Raw genomic sequence first — 23390 nt, 5'->3', positions numbered from 1 at the left:
GAAATGAATTGGGTATCTGAACGCCGAAACGAATGCAACCAAACACCTCTCATACCCAATAAGCTCAAACGCTAGATGTCGGCCAAGAGAACACTGCCCTTGCCGCATACTCGTTTACCAATACTCCAAATCAAAACTCTAATCAATATACCTTCTCCATCCATTCGTAACAACACACTTCTTGCCTTTGTCATCCGGACCCACGTGAAACCTCTCCCATCGCGCGTCCTGGCCAGCGCCAATAACCAGGATAGTCTCATCGTTCAACCAGCCGATAAGGCCTTTTGTTGGACGCCCACCAGGCACACCGGGTATCCCGGCACTCAGTGTTGCCGACCTACCGTGCGGCCCCCAAGCCGTCGGTTCATCGCCCATTTCGAACTTTACCGTCGCAGTAGGATACGTGTCGGAAAACTGGCGGGGTAACAATGGGATCTTGGACAAGATGCCGTACTTGTGCTGGCTTGGATCGGCGTTTGCGGCTGCTGTTGTTGCGGTGACGAGGTCGTAGATGTGCAGTGTCGATTTATCCGATGTGACTGCGAGGGTGGAGCCGTCGGGCGAAAAGGCGAGGGAGAAGATGGCCGCGGGGTCGACGCCGCGGCGCAGCTCGGCGAGCTTTGTGCATGAGGGAAAGGACCATAGGCGTATCAGCGTGCCCTGTTCACTCGCCGTGGCAATGAGATCACCCGCTCTGCTTATGCCAATTGCGCGCAAGGGGCTCTCGTGGGCGGGAATGATGCTGACGTTGCCCGTGTGCAAATGGTAGATTTTGACCTGGCCTGCCGCTCTGCCGGGGAATGCGACAATGTTTGTGCCTAGCTCACACAGCCCGAACGGGTTGTTGACCGTCTCGTATTCGGCCGTCTTGGCCAGCGGCACCTTCATCTTGTAGATGCATATCGAGTTGAGCAACGCGACAATCATGTGTGTTTGGCTGAGGCGCACGCGCTGGACTGGCGTCTTGAACTCGACCGAGGTGGTGAAGCGCTCCGTTTTATCGTTCCAGATTTGGACCTCGTACATGATGTCAGTGTCGTTGACGAGGAGCCAGTCGGAGTCGCCAGGAAAGCTAACCTTGTTCTGAGGGTACTTGGGCTGCTTGCCTCCTCCGACCAGGGCGATGTAACTTTTGTTGCCGAGCATCTCTGCGCAGCCGATGCCGCCGCCGACTTCTACGGCTATGTTAGCATGCTGCGGTTGGCGAGGAAGTCTTTGCCCGCGCGTCATCAATACCTCTGGCCATCTTCTCCTCGCATGTTGTAGAGGAGAATACGCGAAATCCCGTCTCCAGGGCTACGGAGAAATGGGAGCAGTCGGCGTTGAAGGATGCCGAGAGGACAAAGGGCCCTGTATCCGAGTCTAGGATAGGTCGAGTATTCATGTTTGGGGGTTGGAAGATGGATCTGGTGTTTGTGAATAGGTTCCCACCGCTGCGATGCGCAAGTGGGGCGTCTTGAGGCCGCCGTGCGGAGTTGGGTGGAGTGTTGGGCCGGGGAGAGTGCGACTGTGATGTGGCCGGCAAACAGTGCGGAAGGCGCTATCGCAGAGTCGACGAGTGTGGTAGACGCATTTTCTCGGCAGCAAGCGAGGCAGGAGTTCTCAGAGAGTAGGAGTGAGAGTAGAGTAGTGCGTGGCGGCGAGATGGTGTGTCGGGGAGACAATATCGAGGGTCCACGGCTCCTCCTCAAAGCTACTGCCTAGGTCATCTACCATGTCATCCGCCTAAGCTCCCGGAGCTAGCCAGTTACGACTTGCGGGCTTTCTGGGCTCGAGATGGATATTCAACCATGCTTTTGGGCAGCACCAATGCTGATGGGACGCGGGCAATTGCTGTTTGCCTCTGGGACCATGTGCATACACAGGCAAGCGACTCTGCAAGGCTTCATGACGGGACTACGATGAAATGTACCGGACCCTGAGAGGGGATACCCCGCCGGGTACCAGTGGCCATGATGCAGCCGTCGATGAGGCCTGAAGCACTTCCAGGCATGCAAAAGCTGTTCTCGCACGAGCGAGGGCACAACAGTGGTTGAGGCGACTGCTCGTCGTTGTGGTTGTTGTTATTGTTGTTGTGGTTGTACATGTTGGCAGAAGCAGAGGCGCCAGGTGGTCGCGCCAAGAAGGAGGTACGACCGGGGTCTTGTGCGCTAGCGAGCCCCTTTGCGTCGCGCAGGGAGTAGCTGCCAACGTCCCCGAATTTCCCACGACGACACCGCTCCAACACGACACCACCGACACTACGCCCCAGTCTCACCTCCAAGCAGTCTCGCCCCGACGCCTGCACTGTCTCAATTGCGTCTCCTCGCCGCCTCCACTACCACCCATCACATCCCCCACCTCACTCCCCCCGACTTCATCATGTCTTCGGTACGACGGCCCCCGATACCACGTCTCCAAGCACACTTGGCATTGAGCACGACGGCTAACAAAGTCACAGGCGCTTAACAAGACGCGCAGAAAGAAGAATGTCAAGAAGGGTATTCAATTCTGTCTGATGGTGTGCGGTGCCTCTGGTACTGGCCGCACAACCTTTGTCAACACGCTCTGCGGCAAGCAAGTGCTCGGACACAAGGAGGTCGACGACCCAACAACGGCACACGTCGAGGAGGGCGTCAAGATCAAGCCCATCACAGTCGGTATGTGTGGCCTGGCACGGCCCTGGAACCCTTTGCGTCGGCGGCTAACAAACAAACACTAGAACTCGACGAGGAAGGCACCCGCATCTCGCTCACCATTGTCGACACACCTGGTTTCGGAGACCAGATTGACAACGAAGCCAGGTATGCATCTTGGGCAAGCTACTTTGACACACGCGCTCATGACCCCGCAGCTTCTCCGAGATTGTCGGATACCTCGAGCGACAGTACGACGGCATTCTCGCAGAGGAATCGCGTATTAAGCGTAACCCCCGATTCCGCGACGATCGTGTACACGTGCTGCTGTACTTCATCACACCCACAGGCCATGGGTATGTCTGTGTCTTACCGCTCCCCCAGCTTCTGCTAACCGTGGACAGTCTCCGCGAACTCGACATTGAGCTCATGAAGCGCCTGTCGCCCCGCTGCAACGTCATCCCCGTCATCGGCAAGGCCGACTCCCTCACACCCGCCGAGCTGGCAGAGTCGAAGAAGCTAGTCATGGAGGACATTGAACACTACCGCATCCCCGTGTACAACTTCCCCTACGACATTGAAGAGGACGACGAGGACACGGTCGAGGAGAACGCCGAGCTGCGCGGCCTGATGCCCTTCGCCATTGTTGGATCCGAAGACACTGTTGAGATCAACGGCCGACGGGTGCGGGCACGCCAATACCCCTGGGGTATCGTCGAGGTGGATAACCCCCGCCACTCCGACTTCCTCGCCGTCCGAAGCGCCCTTCTCCACAGCCATCTTGCCGATCTCAAGGAGATTACGCATGACTTCCTATACGAAAACTACCGTACCGAGAAGCTTAGTAAGAGTGTCGAAGGTGGTGCTGCTGCGTAAGTCTGATGTCTGCCCTGTTATGACATGGACACTAACCGACTTCAGTGACTCATCGATGAACCCCGAGGATCTCGCCAGCCAGTCGGTGCGCTTGAAGGAAGAGCAACTGCGACGCGAAGAGGAGAAGCTGCGCGAGATCGAGGTCAAGGTCCAGCGCGAGATCAACGAGAAGCGGCAGGAGCTCCTGGCTCGCGAGAGCCAGCTCAAGGAGATTGAGGCCCGCATGAACAGGGAACAAAGCGGCCAACTGCAAGACCACGACGCAGACGAGGCTTAGGCCATGTTGAGGCAGCTCTAGCTTTTTCGTCAAAGAGGGTGTACTGATCATCATCATCATCATCACACACACACACCACAGCTGCGGGTGTTTGTAATAGGTGGCTTGTGCAACGCCGACACGCAAGGAACATGGTCGGATGCCGCGCGGGCTTCAATTTCTTCTTATCTGGGGGCCTTTCCAACCTTTTACCCGACAGTCTTGGATCACACTACTTACGTGGCTACAAACGGTCTAAACATGACACTGAAGCTTCTCGTATGTTTTCTTAGCTCCTTTTTCGATAACTTATTCCCCCGATCTCATTTGGTCCTTTCATGTAGGAAGTAGTAATTAACCATTATAATATCACCTTGGTGGTTGTTGTTATCGAGCTTTCCTTGCTTTTTCTTTCCTGCTTTTCTTCTTCTCTCTTTACAACCGAGAATCTGACAGGTGGGGAGTAAATCGCGCGCCTGCCACAGCTGCACTTGCCTTTTACGTCTTTGGAAGCTGAGTGATGCTGCTCTTTCCCATTGTGGACCAATGTTTGGGACTGTAGAACCACGTCTCTTCCGCACGATGGGAAGCAAAAAGCACTGTGTGGCACGGCACAGTCCAGCTATAGCGGACGCATCCTCATGCACATTCACCACGTCATGCTTTACACATCTTAACGAACATCGTGGGTGGCCATCACTCTGCCCTCAGGACACACTGCGAGATGAATTTGATGGTCCTCATCTCGTCATGTTCAGGTGGAATGAGTCCAGCAAATCGCATCATATGCTGCAATGGGCACATGAAGCAATCTCGCTCCTTCCCGGCCAGGACTGAGCTGCTTGGACTTTACAGCCGCGCCATCCGCACGCTCTCAATCAACTGTGCCTCGCACGTCATGCCTGGAGCCCCATCAGCTAGGCATATCAACCAGGGTGTATGACCCGGTCCTTCAGAATCCCTCATCTTGCATGCTTGGGCGCCTCAATTACCATCACTTGTTCCTACTGCAACTAGACACTGGAAACCTAGAACCCGCGTTATCCCGCGGAGTGAGAGTGCATGGCGCGTCATGATCCAATTGTTGAGACGAGAGTCTTAGCTAATACGTCCTCTGTCGATCACGTCGAGGTGGACGGACGAGTGGCGTTTGTACGATATCTGTCTCTTTCTGTACATTCCGGCACATACCATAACCTCATTGTGCAGACAGCGGCGTAACGCGGCTCGATACAAGGCAATTTACGGATTGATCCCGTCGCCAAACGCATCGTCTCCTTCCCCGAACATGACTGACGCCAACACGACGCTTCATCAAGCGTCTTCCCGCCCTCTCGCACTCGTACTTTGACCTCGTTATGCAGACGAAGCGCTAAGCTAGCTTGCTGCTCACATACCGATCAGCTTCGTAATATTCGTCTGCATCCAGTCGGTGATCCTTCGTCGTGCGGTTTTCTTTTTATCGCTAGCGAGCTATCCTGAGCAAACGGACGGAACGCGCGACATTCATCCTGAGCTGCGCGTATCAACGTTGTTGACCAATGATTACTGGATCAGATCCTCCAACATCGACCTGGTGTGGCGGTAAGATATTGTCTCTCGCGGTTTAGGCTGGGTGGACGGCGCAACCATAAGAGTGAAGACTGCCAAACCAACAGCTCCGTCTGTATCAGTGCCTGCCGCCGAGACGAGAAACAGCCATTCAGACGATGACCACACCGCTGGAGCCCAAGATTCCGGCCGGAAGCTGCTTCCAGAAGACTGTTAGGACAAAGTTGTACTTGACATGTAGCACATCAAACTGGGCTTGAATAAGGCTTTTCCTCAGACGCGACTACACGTTGGACAACCATGTTACCAGCGCCTGTTGTCGCAGACACACCCTGCAATCAAGTGTACCTTGCCACCGCGTTTGCCGACAGTACCACGACATCTGCAGGTTGCAGGTGCAATTCCTGACTTGACTCTTGTCTTTGGCACACCATTGTAAATTTGGCCAAGCCTTTGAAATACCATTATACTTCCCCGGCGGCGTTGAGTGGACACGCCTTTGCATATGCCGCCGCAGTCCTATGATGCCCTAAATCCGCGTTTGCCGACAGTGCTACAACGGAGCTTGGACAACGCCTATCGTCAGTTATCGTTGTGTATGATCGGCGCTAGTCAATGCGTACATGTATACACATACGCCTTGCAGTGTGCATGTACCTTGCCTCCGCGTTTGCCGACGAAGCCGGAACGGAGAAGACCGCGAAAAGCAACTACTGCAGTCAGCTCTAGGCCTTGTACCCCAGGTCTACCTCCCTCTACGCGATCTTCCCGCACCGGTCAAACCCTGGACATGATGACGGCGGTTCGTAGCGACCCATTCCAAGCCTTCTCATCGGTCAAGTCTGCAAGTGCCGACGCGCCTTGCAATCTGCGAATGGTCCTGCAAGACCAGAAGCCGGGACGAAAAATGCGACTGCGTTGTGAGCGCAATGAGAACCGTATTGCTGCAACCCTGTTAACAACGGGCTGGACGGGTCTGAAAGGGAGAGGGATGATGTGGATGACCATTGCAACGGATTCAAATGGAACTCATTGCAGTAGTCTCTAGATACGGCCGCGAACTGGACCCTCAACAGCTCCAGGCGCTTGTCGGAAGACCGTCATATCTGCGGAGATTCATAACTTTTTGATCTAGTGGTGGGAATATGCCAGGGATTTGCTTGCTGCCCGCTGCTGACATGCCGGCTTTACCCCTGGTGATTCGGTTGTGGGAAGCTTTTAGGCATAGCGACCTGAGCCAAGGCAGAAGTATGCACGTCTCGGCGCTTCAATGTTGATTGAGGTCAGTTCTAGGTCAAACGCACCCACTCCGTCTCCGATCAGGTTGGATACTTTGACCCTGACCACGCCAACGGCTTGACATCTGGCCGGAGAGATGTTTCGAGACTCTGAGATGGCCTAGGAACTGGCGTCTTGGACGTCAACAGCGGGGACATGAGTACGCTTCGAGACAGATGACAGCGACCTCCCCTTGCCACTTTTGTGTGTGTGTACCACACGACGAGGGCGTTGCATGCTACCGTTGATGAAATCCTCAGCCAGTCATGATCCAGTCATATACTGTCTCGGCATCGGTCCGCTCGCACATGTTCGTACGCGACATCGGCATACCGAGAGTTGCCGGTTCTTCCTGCCATGCCCTGCAAGTGTTTTCACCGTTCGAGGCAGCCTGCAAACTGAACTCGTGGCTCGATGACATTGGCTTCATTCGACCCAAAATGTCGACTGATCTTCGAGTTCAGGTGGGTCCAGGAGCAAAGCCGAAGCGCAGCTATCCGTCCATGTCTCCGTGCTGACCATCATGGATGGATAGATAGGTATAGCAGCGATGCGGATGTGGCTAACCGGTGCTGCAGCACGCCGGAGGATACCCCGATGCGGTGTCTTTCGTTCGTTGTCGCAGAGTGATCGTTGAGTCGTCATGAATGTGTGCAGATGCGTGAGACGCGCAGATGTCCTGGTATATTATGCAGTACCGTCCCGGCAGCGAATCCTGCATGTGCTCATAGCTCGACAAAACGCCACAACCAGAGGGCGGCAACTGCGGCAGGGGACTTTGACGCGTACAACCACAACGTCAACCCATACTGTGTCTCGTGTTCGCGGAATAGAGCGCAAAGAGCGTATTCTCGACCGGCGTACACGACCGATGTGTTTGTGTATGAAACGTATGAACCGAAGTTCGTCGATCTGTAGAGCGTTTGGTTCTCTGGCTTGCGTGCATGGCGCACGCCCCAACCCCACCTTTTCCCAACGGGTCCACTTTATCGACCTGATTCGGCTGGAGATGGACGACCATTATCATCATAACCGCGCACTGCGCGGCTGTCGTTATTGTGTTCGGAACTGGCGACGCAATGACTCAATGTGTTCTTTGGGACCGAGGCGGCGATTTGCCGGTTCAGCTGGTCCCCAACGACCCACTGCCTATCAGGTGCCGCGAAAGCCTCGAACTCTATCGTGTCTCGAGACTGGCTTGCCCGGCTGTGCGACCTAGCATAACAGCATGTGCACTCGATTTTATGCCGCATCTACAAGACTTGCAGCCATGTAGCTAGCTAGCTAGCTAGGTGTACCTACAGTCTCGGCCATCACTCCCTCGTCAGCTACTGCAGACTGCTGCGAGCCGCCAGGAACCGGAGACTAGGCACACGCTCGGATGGGGAAAGCAGAGCCTCCTGCTAGCTGAATCTAGTTGTTCTGTATACACGATCGAATCACAAAACCGACTGACGCCATCTCATGCAGGCGGGGTCCCACTGGCGTGGTTCGGGAATGCCAGGTGATGCAGGTCTCAACACAGCCGCCAACCGCACGTCAGCAACCCACCTTCAGAGTTTTCAGGAACCTCCTGCGATCTGCTCGGGAGGCATGACCCACCAACCTCACCGGACGACTCGAATCATCCAAAACGAAGGATGACGACTTGTGCTCACGGCTGCATAGAGATGGTGTTTGCGTGAACCGCCAGGAGCGCGACGGGAGCCTACGCATCGACCACACCCGGAAATATCTCTACAAGGTTACTTATTGGATGCAGGTTAGCTTTGCCCTCTTTGATATGCATTGCTCCGTAGTATACAAACCCGTCCCGGTTGTGAGCGATTGGGTTTACCAAGTTGCCACTCCGTGATCTTTCTTTGACCCTCGATGCAGGGACCCAGCCAACCTACCGAACCCTACATGCAGCAACACCCAGGGGTTTCGTCACCCACCCCCCCAACGCGTCTGCATCGAGATGGGGTGGACCCATTTTCTGAAAGCGACGATAGATGCAATCACATACAAGTCCAGACTCGCCAATCGGGTCGCAGATCGGCCTGGGGATGGACAAGTATCCCTGTCTACACTAACTCAGCCACTCTCCTTACCGAGTACTATCAAGCTTGTCGCTCCTTGCTCTTCAGCGGCGGAAGCAGGGGCACGAGTTCCCCGAAAAGCTGAAATCTCACTAGCCGCCTAGTCCAAATCGCTCTATCGAAGGGCCATTGTGCACTGGTATTGACACCAGCCGACTATTCTTGCACGCGACTGTCGCGGTAGAGCTAGTAAAATACAAGACCCTCTGACAGCTCCGTCATCACGCACAACATGTTGCCTGGTGCTGGGTGCAAATGCGGGTACCACTTTTTGCCTTCACCTGGGTGCTGGCGTAACCGGCTCGTCTACCATTAGTTGGAACTTTCTTTTGAACGACCTGCTCGCTTCTTCACCTTGCCATTGGCGACGACTGTATCGCTACTTCTTTCTAACTTTACTTGCTGCACGTCAAACCAGGTACTGGAGTGACTGTACATTCGCTGCAACGTGAAACGCCACCGGATCACGTATTCCTAAAGTCCTGCACTTGTTTTTAGGCTGGCGGCATAGTTGGACAATCGCCCGTCTTGCCTTACTTGAGCCCTTCTCTTTCCTCTAGATTTATTCTTCAAACAAGCTTCAGACCCTTCTACACATCTATTACCATTATCCGACACGTAGTAATAGCCTCTTCTCCAAAGCCATGGACAGACCGCAAGTCTCAATACCACCTGTGAGTAACTCTTACTGTATAGTGTTGCTGCCTCACATATACTGACCCGCAAACGCTAGGCTGCGAATATCCTTGGTGTACGTTTCTCCACTCCGCCCACGTTCCCCAATTTGCTTGCTTGAGTCATGATACTGACATACGATCTTTTGGTTCTGTAGACCCTCGGCACTGGTAAGTAACCCCGAGAACTTTTTGTGGCTGAGAGAACCTATGCTAACTCGAGTAAAGTGTATGTAACCCCCACGTCGAGCCCTTGTACAAAACAGGAAGGGTTGCTAACGGTCGATTGCAGTTGTTGGTGTATACAAATCATTCCGCAGATATGGACCAACTGGCGGCGAAAGAGTACAGAAGGCCTTCCCGGCACCATGCTGATTCTCTGGTCGATATGTGAGACTCCTCCGCCCCCACATCCTCGTCCGAGGTAGGTAGACTAAGCTGACAAACGTCACAAAGGCGGCGTGCCATTCGGCGTCTACGCCATCGTTCAGAACTTCAACTTCGCCCTCAAATTCCAACCCCAAGCCTTCGCCTCCCTCACCTTAATCGCATGGGGCCAAACGCTCTACTACCATAACAAATGGCGTGTCTGGACCGCTACTCTAGCGACTATCGCACTCGCTGCTAGCTTCGGTATCATGGAGCTTATTCTCATTCTCACCCTGCGCGGGCCATATTCCCGAGGCGTCGAATGGCCTATGATGTTGATGGCCATCTCCGCATCCGTCATCCAAGTCATCGGCCTCATTCCTCCGTACTTTGAACTCGCAAAGAGGAATGGTCGCGTTATCGGCATTGGTAAGTAACTTGCTCACATCCGCTACACGATCCTCATCTCCTCCCGTTCATTGAAACGTTCGTACTAATGTATCTCTTTTTTCGCACAGACTTTTGGTTCTTAACCATCGACTACCTCGGTGCCTTCTTCTCTCTCATGGCCGTCGTCGCACAACAATGGTTTGACGCCCTCGGCGCCAGTCTCTACATCGCGTGCATGGTTCTCGAAACCGGTATCTTTGCTTCACAGGCCATCTGGCTGTGGCGCGTACGCCATATTCGCAAGGAGGCGAAGAAGGCAGGGAAGACCTATGATGATTATGTCAAAGAGAACCAGGTCAAGAAGCTGCCGAGGTCTGGGAGTGAGGAGACGTTCGTTGATGTTGAAGCGGGTGTAGGGGGTGTAGTTTATGAGAAAAAGACGACGATCGGAGGGGCAGAGTACGATACTGGTGAGGAGAAGGCTGGCGTAAAAGCATCGGCGACACAAGAAAAAGATGGCCATGCGATGACAGCGGATGCGACACCTGCAGCGACATCACCACCGACGCCGACTCCGATATTTGCATCGATGGTAAGCGCGACATCGTCCGAGACACTCCAGATACCACCGGCTGCTGTCTTAAAGACCAGCATGTCTGTCTGATCGATATTCATACTACCTCGCTTTCCAAAATTGTTTGGCTGCTTGCGAAGAGCGGCAGGTTCCTCTCTTACTCCATGCCCTGTACGATACCTCATGATGCCACTACGGTGCATAATATCTCTTTGTTTCCTTTCTTTCGTTGCTGACAGAGAAAAGCTCTGTCTTGCCCTCTGCCAGGCGATCAAAAGGTGTTTCGGGTTGTCTTTTCTTACAAAGGTCGTCGCCAACTGGGCGGATGTCTTTATTGGCTTTCTGGTGGAGTTTAGAGAAAAGCGGGGGTGCGGGATGGCAAGGCACGTCACCGCCTGTATGAGTAGGAGTGCATGTCGAATAACATGGTTGCTCTGTAATTGCACGCCGGCCATACGCAGGCTAGTGAAATCTCTCTCCTGGCAGTGCCTAAAGTTAGCTCATGTCACGACTTGCCATGTCAATGCCCCGAAACAAGTTAGGACGGTAGCGGACGATCAGAAACGATGATTGAGGGTATTATTCAAGAATGGTCTGCACTATTTCTTCTCCATTTGAGCCTTGCCTCGTTCCTCCTTGTTCTCAGGACCAGGACGATTGGTAGACACGGTACCTTTGAGTTTGGCACTTTCGGCAACGCCTTCACCCTTCTTGCTCATCTCTGGTTGCTTGGAAATCTGAGAGCTATGATGAGTGTTGCCGTTGGATAGACCCTCTTGTTTTCCAGACATGTAGTTGAAGCTTCTAGGCTTTCCACGAGGACCCGCCTGATGGTACTTAGCATTCGCACGACGGAGGAATGAATACTTGTGGGAACAAACCGGATCAGCTATGTCTGGAGAAATTGCGCCTGGATTCATGGCTTTTGGGGGGTCATTCGGGGAATGGCCTCTTAGGCCTATGTCTCGGTCGGGTCTGCCGGCACCTGGTGCGCTGGAGTCGTCGCGCTTCTTGATCCTTTGGCTGCGCATATTTTCATCATTTTCGCCTGTCAACTTCCCAGGCTGTGTCGGATGCGCCTGCAGATTTGCTTCAGTGTCGCTTCGCGACATAGGGCGTAAATCGTTGCTGAGAGCGAGGTAAAGACCACCAGTAGCTAGTGCTAGACCTGCCATCCTAAAGATACACGTCATTTTGAAGCTCAATCAACATTACAGCAATCCATTTGTGGGAGCTTCACAGTGGGTCAAACATACACCGTTACATCACTAGTCTTTGCTTCGGGGTTACTGCCCATGCTGCCATATGTCCTACGTTGAACATTTTCGTGCATTGGATGAAACCGAGAGCCACGAGAACATTTCGTGGCCTGGGTGGTGCTTGTGATGGTAGCTGCACGCAGCTTTGCAAAGCGAAGTGGTTGCATTGTGGATTAAAGGTAATGATTGAATGAAAAGAGCATGGCGGAATGATTGTTAGTTATCTTGGTGATATCTTGAAACTTGGTACTGGCTACATCAAGCTATCGTCAGAGCGCAGCAGGTCATGCGTCATCGATTCATCGGAGTTATCGCCGTCGACTTGGTAAATGAGAAAAACGCAGCACAGGCTTCGCTGAGCACTTGGAAACGCGACTCTTTGGGTTTAGACGGTCCATTGAAGTCTCTAGGCGAATGCAGAAGTAGGTTTATTGGAAGGTTGGAAATTGATGTTCCGGTCAAGGCAGTGGTTACGTCACATGTCTTTCACAGTGACCCAGCAACGACGAGCTTTCTACTCACCGCTTCTGAAACCACGGAGAATTTACACACTGGGATAGTTTCAAAGGTGAAATATCGCGCAAAGAAGCAAAATATGTTGGGGGATGGTAAGGTGTCTAACAAGCCACATGGGATGCGAATCGAACAAGCGAGCTAACCAGCGGTACCACGCGACGCGTAAGAAAGCTTTTTGTCGACAATAACAAACCATCTAACTCCTGGAACAGTCCAGAATTCGAAAGAATAATCTTTCGAAGTCGTTGCAGCATTCAAAGCAGGCTGACCTGAGAATGCCTGAGGGGTATCTCGTGAGACGTCCTATATCACAACCTTACACCGATGGCGCGGCGACAATTCCTTCCACAGCACGATATTCATCCAACACATGCGACATGCTAGCAACTGGAAGGGAGAGGTGGTCTCTTCCGGCCAGGGGTTGAGCGTGCGTGTCTTTCCGGCTACTCCTGCGCTTCGGGTGTGTATGCAAGAGTTCCTCTCGAGGAACCTTCTGATACCATAAGCTCGCGCGTATCTTACAAAAAAGGTAGTATGCATATTAGCTAGATATTTTTAACGGGACGCACATTTGTCAACACGAACCCGTCCGGGATGTTCCACATAGCGAGGCGATATTAGTGAGGCCAAGGTATGTCTGCGGTTAATAAAAACTCAGCCTAACACTGATTATGCAGCATAATTCCTTTCGGCTACAGCACGCTCTATTGTTCGTTTCCTGCTAAGCGAGAGCGTCTGTCTAAGCAGAATACAGAAAATTGTGCTTTGGAAGTGCTTTTTGGTAGCTTACATTTGAGTAGTATAAAACAAAGACACCACATCTTATCTGTCATGTATACTCATGACTATGAATTTCCATACTGGCTTTGACAATACATTGGCCTAAGTATCAGCCCGTCGTCATGACCTCAATCGAACTACAACTCTTCCACTCCCCGGGGCAAACAACATGGCAGGTACTACCAAGGCGGAAGAGCCAAATATGCACTAACAGTATATACCGAACAACGTCTATATGCGCGCTAAATTCCCTCTCTATGCTCTCCACTCCTCCTGTAACCTCTCAATCACCTTCTTCACATACCCCACATCCGTCACACTCGGAATGCCCCTCATGCTCTCACTCTTCGCACTCGTCTTCTCCGTTTCATACACCAGAACCCCCTTGTTCTTCGTACTCGCCCCACGCCCGTACTTGCTCTCAAACCAATCGAGCAGCTTGATGGGAGGATTCTTCTTGGCATCCTGCTCTGAGTTGCGCAGCCTCTCCATCCACTCGTCCGTAGGTAGGACTTGGAAATTGAAGCCAGCTGCAGCAAGAGCAGGAAGCATGTCGCGCGTCCAGTGGAAGCGCGTAGGGTTGAGAACGTGGTAGACGAGGTCAGGTGGAGGAATCTGTATACCACGAGCCTGCACGTTACGGCGGGAAGCCAGATCAGAATACGAGGCCGAGGTAGGCACGTCGCAGTCATTGGTAGGAATGTCGCAACAATCGAGAATGATGCGGGCAGCGTGATCGACAGGCAGCCACGACATTTCCTCGTCGAGAGCTGGAAGCGCGCCGAGCGTGACGGCGGTTTGGATCATGAGCGGTATGCCCTCGGTCGTGTTCCATTGCCCGATCCTCGAGTCGCCGACGAGTTGGCCGATCCGCAGTACTCTGGCATCTGCACCGGCATCCTTCGCCGCGTTGAGAACAATGTGTTCGGCCACGTATTTCGAGCGCGCATAGCCTGTTTTTTGCACGTGCGAGATGGACGCGACAGGGCCTTCTGGTACTGTTCCTGGCCGCGGAGTCCCAGCAGCCGACGAGACGGATGAGCAGAAGAAGAAGCGTGCTTTATCGCCGTGTGAGGTAGTCTGACAGAGGTTTATGAGGTTTTGTACAGCCGCAATGTGCTCTTTCTCAAAGCTCTGCACTGAGATGTTGAAGTTGACCGCCCACGCGCTGTGGATGACGAGCGTCAGTTTCGAACCAAGTTCGTCGAATCTGTCTGTCCCTAGACCAAAGTCTGGCTTGCTGAGATCGGCCGGAACGGCAATGACCTTTTTCAGCTGCTCTTGTGTGGGACTGAGGCCGCGCGCTGATAAGCTCTTCAGAGTTCGCTCTAACGCAGCAATGTCAGAGGATGCTCGGACAAGAGCCCACACTTCGTAGACCTGGGGGTTCTCGACAAGTTGCGCGAGCAAGTGAGCACCCAGTCCTCCGGTAACACCGGTCAAAGCAACCACATGCCTCCCGTGGGCTGGCCGTGTAGCAGGCATGACAGCCGAGTACCTTGTGATCAGGTCGTTCATGATCTGTTCGTGGCCTTGTACATCTTCCGCCTCGCCTGTGCGCAGCCCATGAAGGTAGCGAGCAAGAGCAGCGATGTTACCAGTCTCATACAGCAGGTTCTGTCCCACTTCAGCTTGCTTGCCACCCACGTCAATCTCCTTCTTGATCAAACTCCACATTCGCAGGCACTGCAGGCTATCGATACCGCATGCAAAGAAGTCTGACTCGGGCGAGCCTAATTCCACGCCGAGCTCTTCACGGAATCGTCGAAACAAATACGCCTCGAGTTCTGGAAGCGGTAGTGCTACGGATCCGCTGGTGTCGTTCTCGAACTTCTCGTATGCGTCTTGGATCTGCCGCTTGAACTGCTCGTACACCTGGGCACGGATGAACGTGCTCTTGTCTGTGGTAGCGTACTTTGTTCCCGACGGCAGCACGACAACAAGATCTCGCGGAATGCGGGAGAAGCTTTCTGCGCGAGAGTTTGCATCCTCAACAGCAGGCCAGATGTGCTGCAGGAACTCCTCATCATCCATGTCGGCTGCTGCGTCGGCCTTGATGATCAAGAGGCCTGGGACTGTCTTGCCGTCTCCGAAAACGACGGCTTCCTGAACGAGCGCTTCTTGACGTATCCGGCCCTCGATTGGAATCGGGAGCACTTTCTCCCCGTTGACCAAGGTTAAGCGATCGTCTAAGCGCGAGACGTACTTCCAGTGGTTAGGCTTTGTAGGGTGTTTCGCAAAGAGGTCTCGTGTGCGAAACGAGTTGGGCGGGTCGTCGGAGTTTATTGTACTCTTTGACTTGAGTCCATCGAGAGCAACGCATTCGAATATACTCGGAGCAATCTCGTCCATCAAGAGATATTGTTGGACCTGGGGCAGTATGCGGAGGTAGTTCCAAGCATCGTCACCCCGTGGCCGGACAGATGTCATGACTCGTCCGGTTTCGGTTGCCCCGTAGTTTGCGCAGACGTTGACGCCATGCTTGACCAGCTTGTCGCCCAGGTCGTCAGGACAAGCACTACCTCCGTACATGATCAAATCAATGTCGGCCAGAGCTTTGAGCCCTTGATCTGAATCTGCGAGGAGTTTCAGAACATAGGGTACGCAGAATAAGAGATCCGGCTTTACGTGCTCAATCGTGGCTAGTAAATTCTGCTTCGTGATAGGGTAGTTGTAATTGACGTAGTACATGGGTTTTCCCGAGTAGATTGATCGGAAAGTTTCATAAAACCCGAAGCTGTGGAATAGCGGCTGCGTCATCAAAGCTTTGCGATCGAGATTCAGCGCGAATGTCGCAATGCAGCTTCGATGAGTGAGGTAGATGGGCTTTGGTAGGCCTGTTGACCCCGATGAATGGATGATGACGGCCCTTTTGGGGTTCTCGCGTTCTGGGTCGTGTGTGCGGTGGAACACTGGTGCGTCCACCTTGTAGTAATCGTTGTGCTCGAGCATTTCGAGCACCGTGATGCTCTTTTCGTTGCGCACTTGCACCAAAGCGTCGTGGAATTGGGCAGTTGTTAGTATAGTGTCGCATTCGGCTTGTTCAAGCAATGAACATATTGCTGGGCTGGCGAGCCGCGGGGACAGAAGAAGAGCGGCATAGCCCAGCCTGTTCAATCCAAGAAGAGTGATGATAAACTGCAGAGAAGAAGGAGCGAGTATGGCGATGGTTGGAGCCTGTGCAAGTAACGGATCCTGTTCGCGACCGTCAGGTGTGACTTCTTCACCCAGTTCAGTTCTCACTTACCGCTGGCTCCAGCCCTCTCCGCTGCAACACATCAACAGCTGCATCAACATACTCATCAATTGCCCGCGCTGAGTGATCTTCGTAGTCGGTTAGGCCTTCCTTAGGAAAGCAGAGCAAGGGAGAATCTCCGAGTTCTGATGCTCGTCGCTTGATCAGCTCGTCAATGGTAAGGATTGCGTCATCGCCACCAGCGAGACGAAGCGCCGGCGTCGTCGCGTGCTCCTTCGTCTTGGTCAATAAGCCAGGCATGATGATGTGTCTGATTTGCTGATACTCACAAAAGGAGGCTCTTGTACCATGGTATCTATACTATCTTGAACCGCCGTGGTTCCGATGGTTCCGATATCTCCGATTGCACGTGATGTCAGTGTGTCGGATAACTATTCCGCTGAGTTGGCGCCAAACTACTGGTACACATGGTCACACGAGACTTTCTTTTCCGCAGGATTCAGACCTTCATGGATGGTTTCGAGCTATCGGACTGCGGAGTAGGTCGATCCGCTGCAGGCAAATAAATATCCCGCCAACAACTGCTGACGCCTGTTTCGGGACTACTTCGGGCGGCTGGAGTTCTCGACCCCCCTTATCGTCTTGACCTTGTGTGTTGAGCCCGTATACGCTCGACCAGCGCACACACATAATCTTTTGCAGGCCGGATATGCGACACCCCCATGGGGCACGGGGCTTCCCCGCATCTCGGCATGCAGCGATCCCTGGATCAGCAACAAGCTACTTGGCCAAGTTCGTGGGGTCTGGGGAAAAGAGAAACTACAAAGCTGGCTGGAATCTGGAGGACCTGAGGCATCATCAGCTCTGGACGTCGCAAAGCCGCATCCATTCACCATGGCGACTCCCTCCAATGATATCAAGTCCAAGGTCTCGATCGAGCACATTGACACACTGGACAAACCGCAAAATGTCGTTGCTCTGGATAAATTTGGAGCTGCGACAGAGTATACTCCTGAGGAGAAGTCTCTAGTCCGGAAGCTTGATACACACATGATGGTAAGCAAGTCATAGATGCAAATTGAAAGCTCGTTGCTGACAACTACAGCCAATGCTTTGGATTATGTACTTTATGAATTTCCTTGACCGCAACGCTATTGTCAACGGAAAGATCAACAACATGCATAAGGACCTCAACCTGCAGGGAACAGAATACAACACCTGCGTGAGCATCTTCTTCGTCGGGTAAGAAGTCCATCCACCACACTCGGGCTCTTTTTGACTCTTGTATAGTTACCTTGTGGGGCAGGTACCCTCAAACATGCTCCTGACTCGCGTCAAGCCCTCTCACTACATGGCTGGCTGGACAATGGCATGGGCAATAGTGTCGACACTCATGGTCCTTGTGAAGGACTACCACGGCATGCTGGCATGCAGGTATGATTGGCTTGATCACATCTGAAGACTCTGTACTAACCTCGATATCGATAGACTTGTGCTCGGAATTACGGAGGCGCCGTTCTATCCAGGAGCATTGTACATGATCAGCTCTTTCTACACGCGTAAGGAGACGGCAACCAGGATGTCGGTGTTCTACACCGGTAACCTACTTGCGAGCTCTTTCTCCGGTCTTATCGCAGCTGGGATTTTCGCTGGACTCGACGGCAAACACGGTTTAGAGGGCTGGAGGTGGTTGTTCCTGATACAGGGAGTCTTCACGGGTACGTTCAGACTGGACCCGCGTGATGCCACCAAAACTAATCTAGCTACCAGTTCTCATCGCGGTGATCGCCTTTTTCCTTCTCCCCAACGCACCTCTACAAACCCGCTGGCTTTCTCCAGCCGAGCGACAGCTGGCGCACGGCCGAATCGAACAAGATACCACCCAAAAGCGAGAAAAAGTCAACGTCTGGAAGGGTCTCCGAGAGGCAGCAAGCGACTACCGCACATGGATCTTTGCACTCATGCAAAATCTTCATTTGAGCGCCAATGGCTTTAAGAACTTCCTCCCGACGGTTGTGCAGACGCTGGGGTTCAACCGAACTATCACCCTTGTGTTGACCTGTCCTCCATATCTCATCTCAGCCTTCGTATCGGTAGCGGTATCCTGGTCGTCTGGCCGCTTCAACGAGCGCACCTGGCACATTACGCTCTCCAAAGCCGTCGCGATTGTGGGCTTCATCGTGGGGACTGTCACGTTGAACATTGGCGCGCGGTATTTCGCCATGGTGCTGTTCGTGGGAGCGACGTATGGCGTGAACAATATCGTGCTGGCCTGGACTGCCGGTGTGCTCGGACAAACGGACGAGAAGAAATCAGTGGCGCTGGCTATCGTGAATACAATGGGCAACCTCTCCTTCGTGTACACGCCGTATCTGTGGCCTGACACCGACGCACCACGCTTCGGCAAGGCCATGTGGGCAAGCGTGGGCTTTTCGGCGGGCGTGGTGCTGTGTGCGTGGGTGATGAGAATTATTTTGATGAGGGACAACAAGAAGATCCGCGCATCGGACAACGAGGCGATCAACTTCTATGTGTACTAGGGAAGTGGAGGAGACCACTGTGGGGATTTGTAGTCGTTGGCGTTTGCCATTCACGGTAACATGGGATGGCAGGGTGAGAGGCAGCGGGAATTGCAAAGCGTCCGGAAGCGAAAGGGAGAGGAGAGAGGTTGGCTTGTAGTGCGACGAATTGCTGGTAATGAATCGTGCATGCCATCTTGGCCTTCTTTCGCAGTGCACCTCCACCTTCAGGCAGCATTGTTGCCCCACGAAGTCTTCCCTTGTCGGTGCATTCTCTTACTTCGCGTTGGCTCCTCTTTTTTCCTCCTTCTAGTTGCCTTGGTAGACCTTGGGAGTATTATAATATAAGAGAACGTTACTCCTGTAGCTGTGTAGGTAGAGTACTACTATACAAGGAGGATTAATTGCTCTTCCTGTAGTTACGTAAGTAGGGCGTTCGATTTTTCTCTTGTATGGCGTGCCGTGGTGATGCGAGGGTAAAGTGCAGAGTGAGCGGGGATTGGGGATGGGAGACGGAGCGGCCCCACTTTTACTAGTCAGGCACCGCAAGCATGTACTGTACAAGGCGACAAGTCACTTTCTGCAGTCGCTCACCAACGTTTGTGGTCAGATAGCAGGAATCACGACACCAGCCAATGCTCGACTCCAGCCCCGGGCATGCGCTCTTTGCGGGTCTCAGGAAGGAGATGGGCACGACGTCATCGCAGCCTGTTCAAAGTCCCAATCGCGTCGCAAAGGTAGCCATGGTAGCTTCCCCCGCCGCCCGCTTTAGTAAGTACACGAGCCTGACGCGCTTTTGATGCTACCGTGCAGCTCCACCAAAGTCACTTTTTTTTCTGCTGTGTGCGACGACACGGCTGACGCGTTATAGTTTTAGGTGCAGACATGGACGATGTAGCCGCGTCGCAGCAGCTCATGGACGAGGAAGGCACGCGCTCTGCCGCCGCCGCCGCAGACATGACACCCTCTCAGGTCGACGGCAGCCACGATGCCTCGCCATCTCCACGCAAGAAGCGCAAGCGGAAGGGCGCGCACGAGTCTGGCAAGGGCAGTCCTACGCCATCTCAGGCAGCGACTACTCAGGACATGCTAGACCAGAGCGACGACGCAGCCTCCTCTCCGTTTCCCTTCCCAGCGTCCCAACCTGAACCCAGACCCCCCACTGCCAACGCATTCATGCCTTCGCCTCTCGTAAAAGTACCGGACTCGCAAGTCCCCCCACAGTCTCTGCATTCGTCCCCCCCATCGCCCACTGCCAACCATGCCGTTCCATCCAGCAACGTCGTTCCGTCCAGCAACGTCGTTCCGTCCAGCAACATCATTACGTCCAGCTACGTCGTTCCGTCCAGCGCCACCAAAAGCAAACGCACATACAAGAAGAGCAAGCGGACAAGACGGGATAGACTCAGTCGCGATGCCACACAGGAACAAGACGTTGACAATGACGAAGACATGAGCAGGCTCCTAGAGAGAGCACTGTCTCCCTCGCACATGGAGGCGGCCGTTGCGCCACACCCCGAAGGCGTAGATGCAACGCCCACACCCAAGCGCCGCAAGATTGGTAGCACAAAGAGCGCAACTAGAGTAAAGGACCTGATCCAACATGGACCTCACGACAGCAACGACGAAGATGGTGACTTATCATGGACCGTCGAGAAGACGAAGCTGAAGCGGGTCAAGAAGCCGCAAACGCCAATTGCAAAGTCGAAGAACATCTACGAGATTCCCGACGACGACCCACGCCCCACGAATGGCCACGGCCAGACCGGTGACGATGAAGCCAGCATCACGCGGGAGCCTGTTTCTAGCGACGAGGACAACTACCGCGGCCCGGACGACACCAATCGCAGTGGGTCCGAAGAGAGAGAGAAGAAGAGAAAGAAAAAGAGAAACTCAACCACCAAGAAAGCCACACTGCGGCGGGAGAGTGGCAAGTTCAGGTATAAGAGAAAAAAAGCTCAAACTAGTACCGCGGCGGAGAGGGCCCTGGCAGGCGTCAATCACACTGTGAGCTATCCTCCAGACCTCCGGGAGACTGGTGATTTCACGGCGGACGAAGAAGAGCTGATCCGAAGAGCTGTCCGCGACTACCAAGACCGGAAGGAATTAGAGGTACCTCAGCTTGTAAGGATCATACAATGGAATAAACAAGACCCGGCTCTCAACTGTGCTAACGGACAAATATTGGGAGTGAATGATTGGACGCCACAAGATATGAACCATGCACGCGAGAGCGCCGAGTTCTGGAACGATATAAAAAACATCCCCACAAAACGGTCCATGGACAGACTGAGAAGACACATCCGGCAAGCATACCACATGTTCAAGAGCGGCGCATGGACGGAAGAGGAGGACCAGCTACTCAAAGACCTGTACTCGCAGCACCCAAACAAATGGAAGGTGATTGAGATAGGCATGGGCGATCGATCAATGCACGACTGTCAGAATCGATGGCGCGACTACCTGCAATACGGCGACAAGCTCAAGTCTTCACGCTGGACGCCAGAAGAAGAAGACCGCTTCATCCGCGCCATCACAACAGTTGCCCAGAGAGACGAGGATTACCGCGCTGAACAAGGGCTACCACCCGTGGATGAATATACGACCAAACACATCAATTGGCAACAGGTCAGTAAGGAGATGGACAACACTCGAAGTCGGATACAGGTCGTAGCCAAATGGAAGAACCTGCAGAAGCGCAATCCCCCACCGCGCATTCAGGTGAAGCACAAGCCGAGAAAGAATAAGCCTGCAGTTTCTGGACTTGGTGCGTCTGATCCGACACCTAAGAAGCGTGGACGGCCGCGAAAAACTGATAATGTGCAATCGGTGGAGGATCAGGGGCTCCAAGAGAACGACCAATCGGAACAAGTCACGAACAGTGACAACGATGTGGAGCATATTCAGCCTGATGCCGTGGACAAAGCAAACGACAGTCCCCCGCCTCCCAGCCAGGAAGAATCTTACTCCAGTCAAGAAAAGCCTTACTCCAGTCAGGAAGAATCCGACTCTAGTCACGAAGAACCTCACTCCGGTCACGAAGAGCCTCACTCCAGTCACGAAGAGCCTCACTCCAGTCACGAAGAGCCTCACTCCAGTCACGAAAAACCTCACTCCAGCCCTACAACAACCGTCAACCCCGGCTCCTCAAAACGCACCATTTCCGACGACACCAAGATGGAATGGGGCGATCTCTTCGACCTCCTCAGCAGACTGCAAGAACGTCGCGACGAAGAAGAAGACGATATCGATTGGGCGGGTATCGCGGAGGAGATGGCGACGGATCGCGATTATATTTGGTCGGAAGGGGCGGTGAAGAGGGCATTTGGGGATCTGATTGAGTTGATGAGGGACAGTGGCAAGGAGGTGGATATGGAGGATCTGCCGGGGACGGTGGACGATGTTATGGACTACGTTACTCGGGAGCACGGGGAGGAGATTGAGGAGTATTATGAGCTGGAGTAGGGAGAGATTCGCTTCGTGTAGACACGTTAGAGAATGGAAAAATCCAACACCACAACCGTCTTTGCCTAGGTAGAGTGACGCCATACAAGGAGGATTGATTGCTCTCCTTGTAGTTGCCTAGGTAGAGTATTGCTATACAAGGGAAGACTAATCTCTCTGTGTAGCTGCCTGATAGGTGTCAAACGACAAACAGTATAGCGATGCTAGATGCACGATGATCAGATGTGATGGATGTTTTGTTCTTGGGTAGATTAGGTAGAGACACATTGTTATTGAGCCACGATAGCGATCTTTGAGGTGTTCAAGCCCAAGCCGGCCTAGACCGGGCCGGAGAGGACCAGTTCCCGACAGTGGGGTGTATACAAGAGAAGGATCAAACACCCTACTAGGCGACTACAGGGAGAGATTAATCTTCCCTTGTATCGCAATACTCTACCTAGGCAACTACAGGCGGGGGCGTTTTTTCATATTTCCTTTGTATAGCGTGGATATGCCCATGTAGCGATTGCACCGCCACCCTCAACGCGCTTACGCCCAGTGTGGCCCAAACACAACAACGGCGGGCGGTCCGCCAAAACGAACAAAAGGTCACGGTTGCATTCCAGCACCGTGGCACATACACGCGCGTCAAACGGAATGCGCGAAAATAGAATTAAGATGTAGACTAGAAAAGTCTGGAAGGGGTGTGTGTGTGTGTGTGTGTCACGAAACACGCGTAAAAGAGCCCAAGTGCACGCTGCACGGGCTATCGAAATCTCCGGGGCACCCGTAAACGTGTTAGCTAGGGTGTAGAACACGGGCATACGCTGTTTCGCGCCGTGCGGGTGGGTGGGTAGGTGGGTGGTGTGATTTATTGCTTTGATTGAAAGTGGATGTGGGAGGTCCATCACTCGTCCGCCTGCTCCTCTCCTTGCCAAACCGTCGTGTCATGACCAATGCGGCGCGGGCTTGGGCGACGTTGCAAAGCCAATCGCCTCTATCAGCATTATCG

At 53.4% G+C, this 23390-nt stretch overlaps 7 protein-coding genes across 7 annotated transcripts; 4 read left to right on the top strand and 3 right to left on the bottom strand.

Annotated features, from left to right (window-relative positions):
* Nucleotides 1-138: 138 nt before the first annotated feature.
* ACET3X_007840 (uncharacterized protein) lies at nt 139-1384 on the bottom strand (the record flags this gene model as incomplete). Its single annotated transcript, XM_069454031.1, has 3 exons — nt 139-1017; nt 1078-1175; nt 1237-1384. 3 exons carry the CDS (start codon nt 1382-1384, stop codon nt 139-141), a joined length of 1125 nt encoding a protein of 374 aa, XP_069305003.1.
* An 823-nt stretch (nt 1385-2207) lies between these two features.
* Nucleotides 2208-4120, top strand: ACET3X_007839 (uncharacterized protein). Its single transcript, XM_069454029.1, has 6 exons — nt 2208-2370; nt 2441-2639; nt 2702-2783; nt 2834-2971; nt 3020-3487; nt 3537-4120. The coding sequence occupies exons 1-6, from the start codon at nt 2362-2364 to the stop codon at nt 3766-3768; spliced, it is 1128 nt and encodes a 375-aa protein (XP_069305002.1). The 5' UTR covers nt 2208-2361; the 3' UTR covers nt 3769-4120.
* Nucleotides 4121-9301: 5181 nt separating this feature from the next.
* On the top strand, nt 9302-10754 carry ACET3X_007838 (uncharacterized protein; the record flags this gene model as incomplete). The annotated part of the gene is made up of 5 exons (XM_069454028.1): nt 9302-9331; nt 9391-9431; nt 9624-9721; nt 9788-10129; nt 10219-10754. 5 exons carry the CDS (start codon nt 9302-9304, stop codon nt 10752-10754), a joined length of 1047 nt encoding a protein of 348 aa, XP_069305001.1.
* Nucleotides 10755-11149: 395 nt separating this feature from the next.
* On the bottom strand, nt 11150-12134 carry ACET3X_007837 (uncharacterized protein). The gene is made up of 3 exons (XM_069454027.1): nt 11921-12134; nt 11546-11840; nt 11150-11491 (listed from the first exon to the last, which is right to left on the bottom strand). Exons 1-3 carry the CDS (start codon nt 12088-12090, stop codon nt 11264-11266), a joined length of 693 nt encoding a protein of 230 aa, XP_069305000.1. The 5' UTR covers nt 12091-12134; the 3' UTR covers nt 11150-11263.
* Nucleotides 12135-13331: 1197 nt separating this feature from the next.
* ACET3X_007836 (uncharacterized protein) lies at nt 13332-16818 on the bottom strand. Its single transcript, XM_069454026.1, has 3 exons — nt 16745-16818; nt 16467-16688; nt 13332-16414 (listed from the first exon to the last, which is right to left on the bottom strand). The coding sequence occupies exons 1-3, from the start codon at nt 16763-16765 to the stop codon at nt 13475-13477; spliced, it is 3183 nt and encodes a 1060-aa protein (XP_069304999.1). The 5' UTR covers nt 16766-16818; the 3' UTR covers nt 13332-13474.
* A 491-nt stretch (nt 16819-17309) lies between these two features.
* On the top strand, nt 17310-19201 carry ACET3X_007835 (uncharacterized protein; the record flags this gene model as incomplete). The annotated part of the gene is made up of 5 exons (XM_069454025.1): nt 17310-17471; nt 17521-17657; nt 17706-17849; nt 17904-18133; nt 18186-19201. 5 exons carry the CDS (start codon nt 17310-17312, stop codon nt 18953-18955), a joined length of 1443 nt encoding a protein of 480 aa, XP_069304998.1. The 3' UTR covers nt 18956-19201.
* Nucleotides 19202-19527: 326 nt separating this feature from the next.
* Nucleotides 19528-23056, top strand: ACET3X_007834 (uncharacterized protein). Its single transcript, XM_069454024.1, has 3 exons — nt 19528-19705; nt 19806-22468; nt 22521-23056. The coding sequence occupies exons 1-2, from the start codon at nt 19570-19572 to the stop codon at nt 22397-22399; spliced, it is 2730 nt and encodes a 909-aa protein (XP_069304997.1). The 5' UTR covers nt 19528-19569; the 3' UTR covers nt 22400-22468; nt 22521-23056.
* The last annotated feature ends 334 nt before the right edge of the window (nt 23057-23390 follow it).

Source organism: Alternaria dauci, chromosome 7 (assembly GCF_042100115.1).
Source record: "Alternaria dauci strain A2016 chromosome 7, whole genome shotgun sequence".
NCBI lineage: Eukaryota > Fungi > Ascomycota > Dothideomycetes > Pleosporales > Pleosporaceae > Alternaria > Alternaria dauci.
Note: the sequence above shows the minus strand (reverse complement) of the source record. Positions and strands in the feature narration are given on the sequence as shown.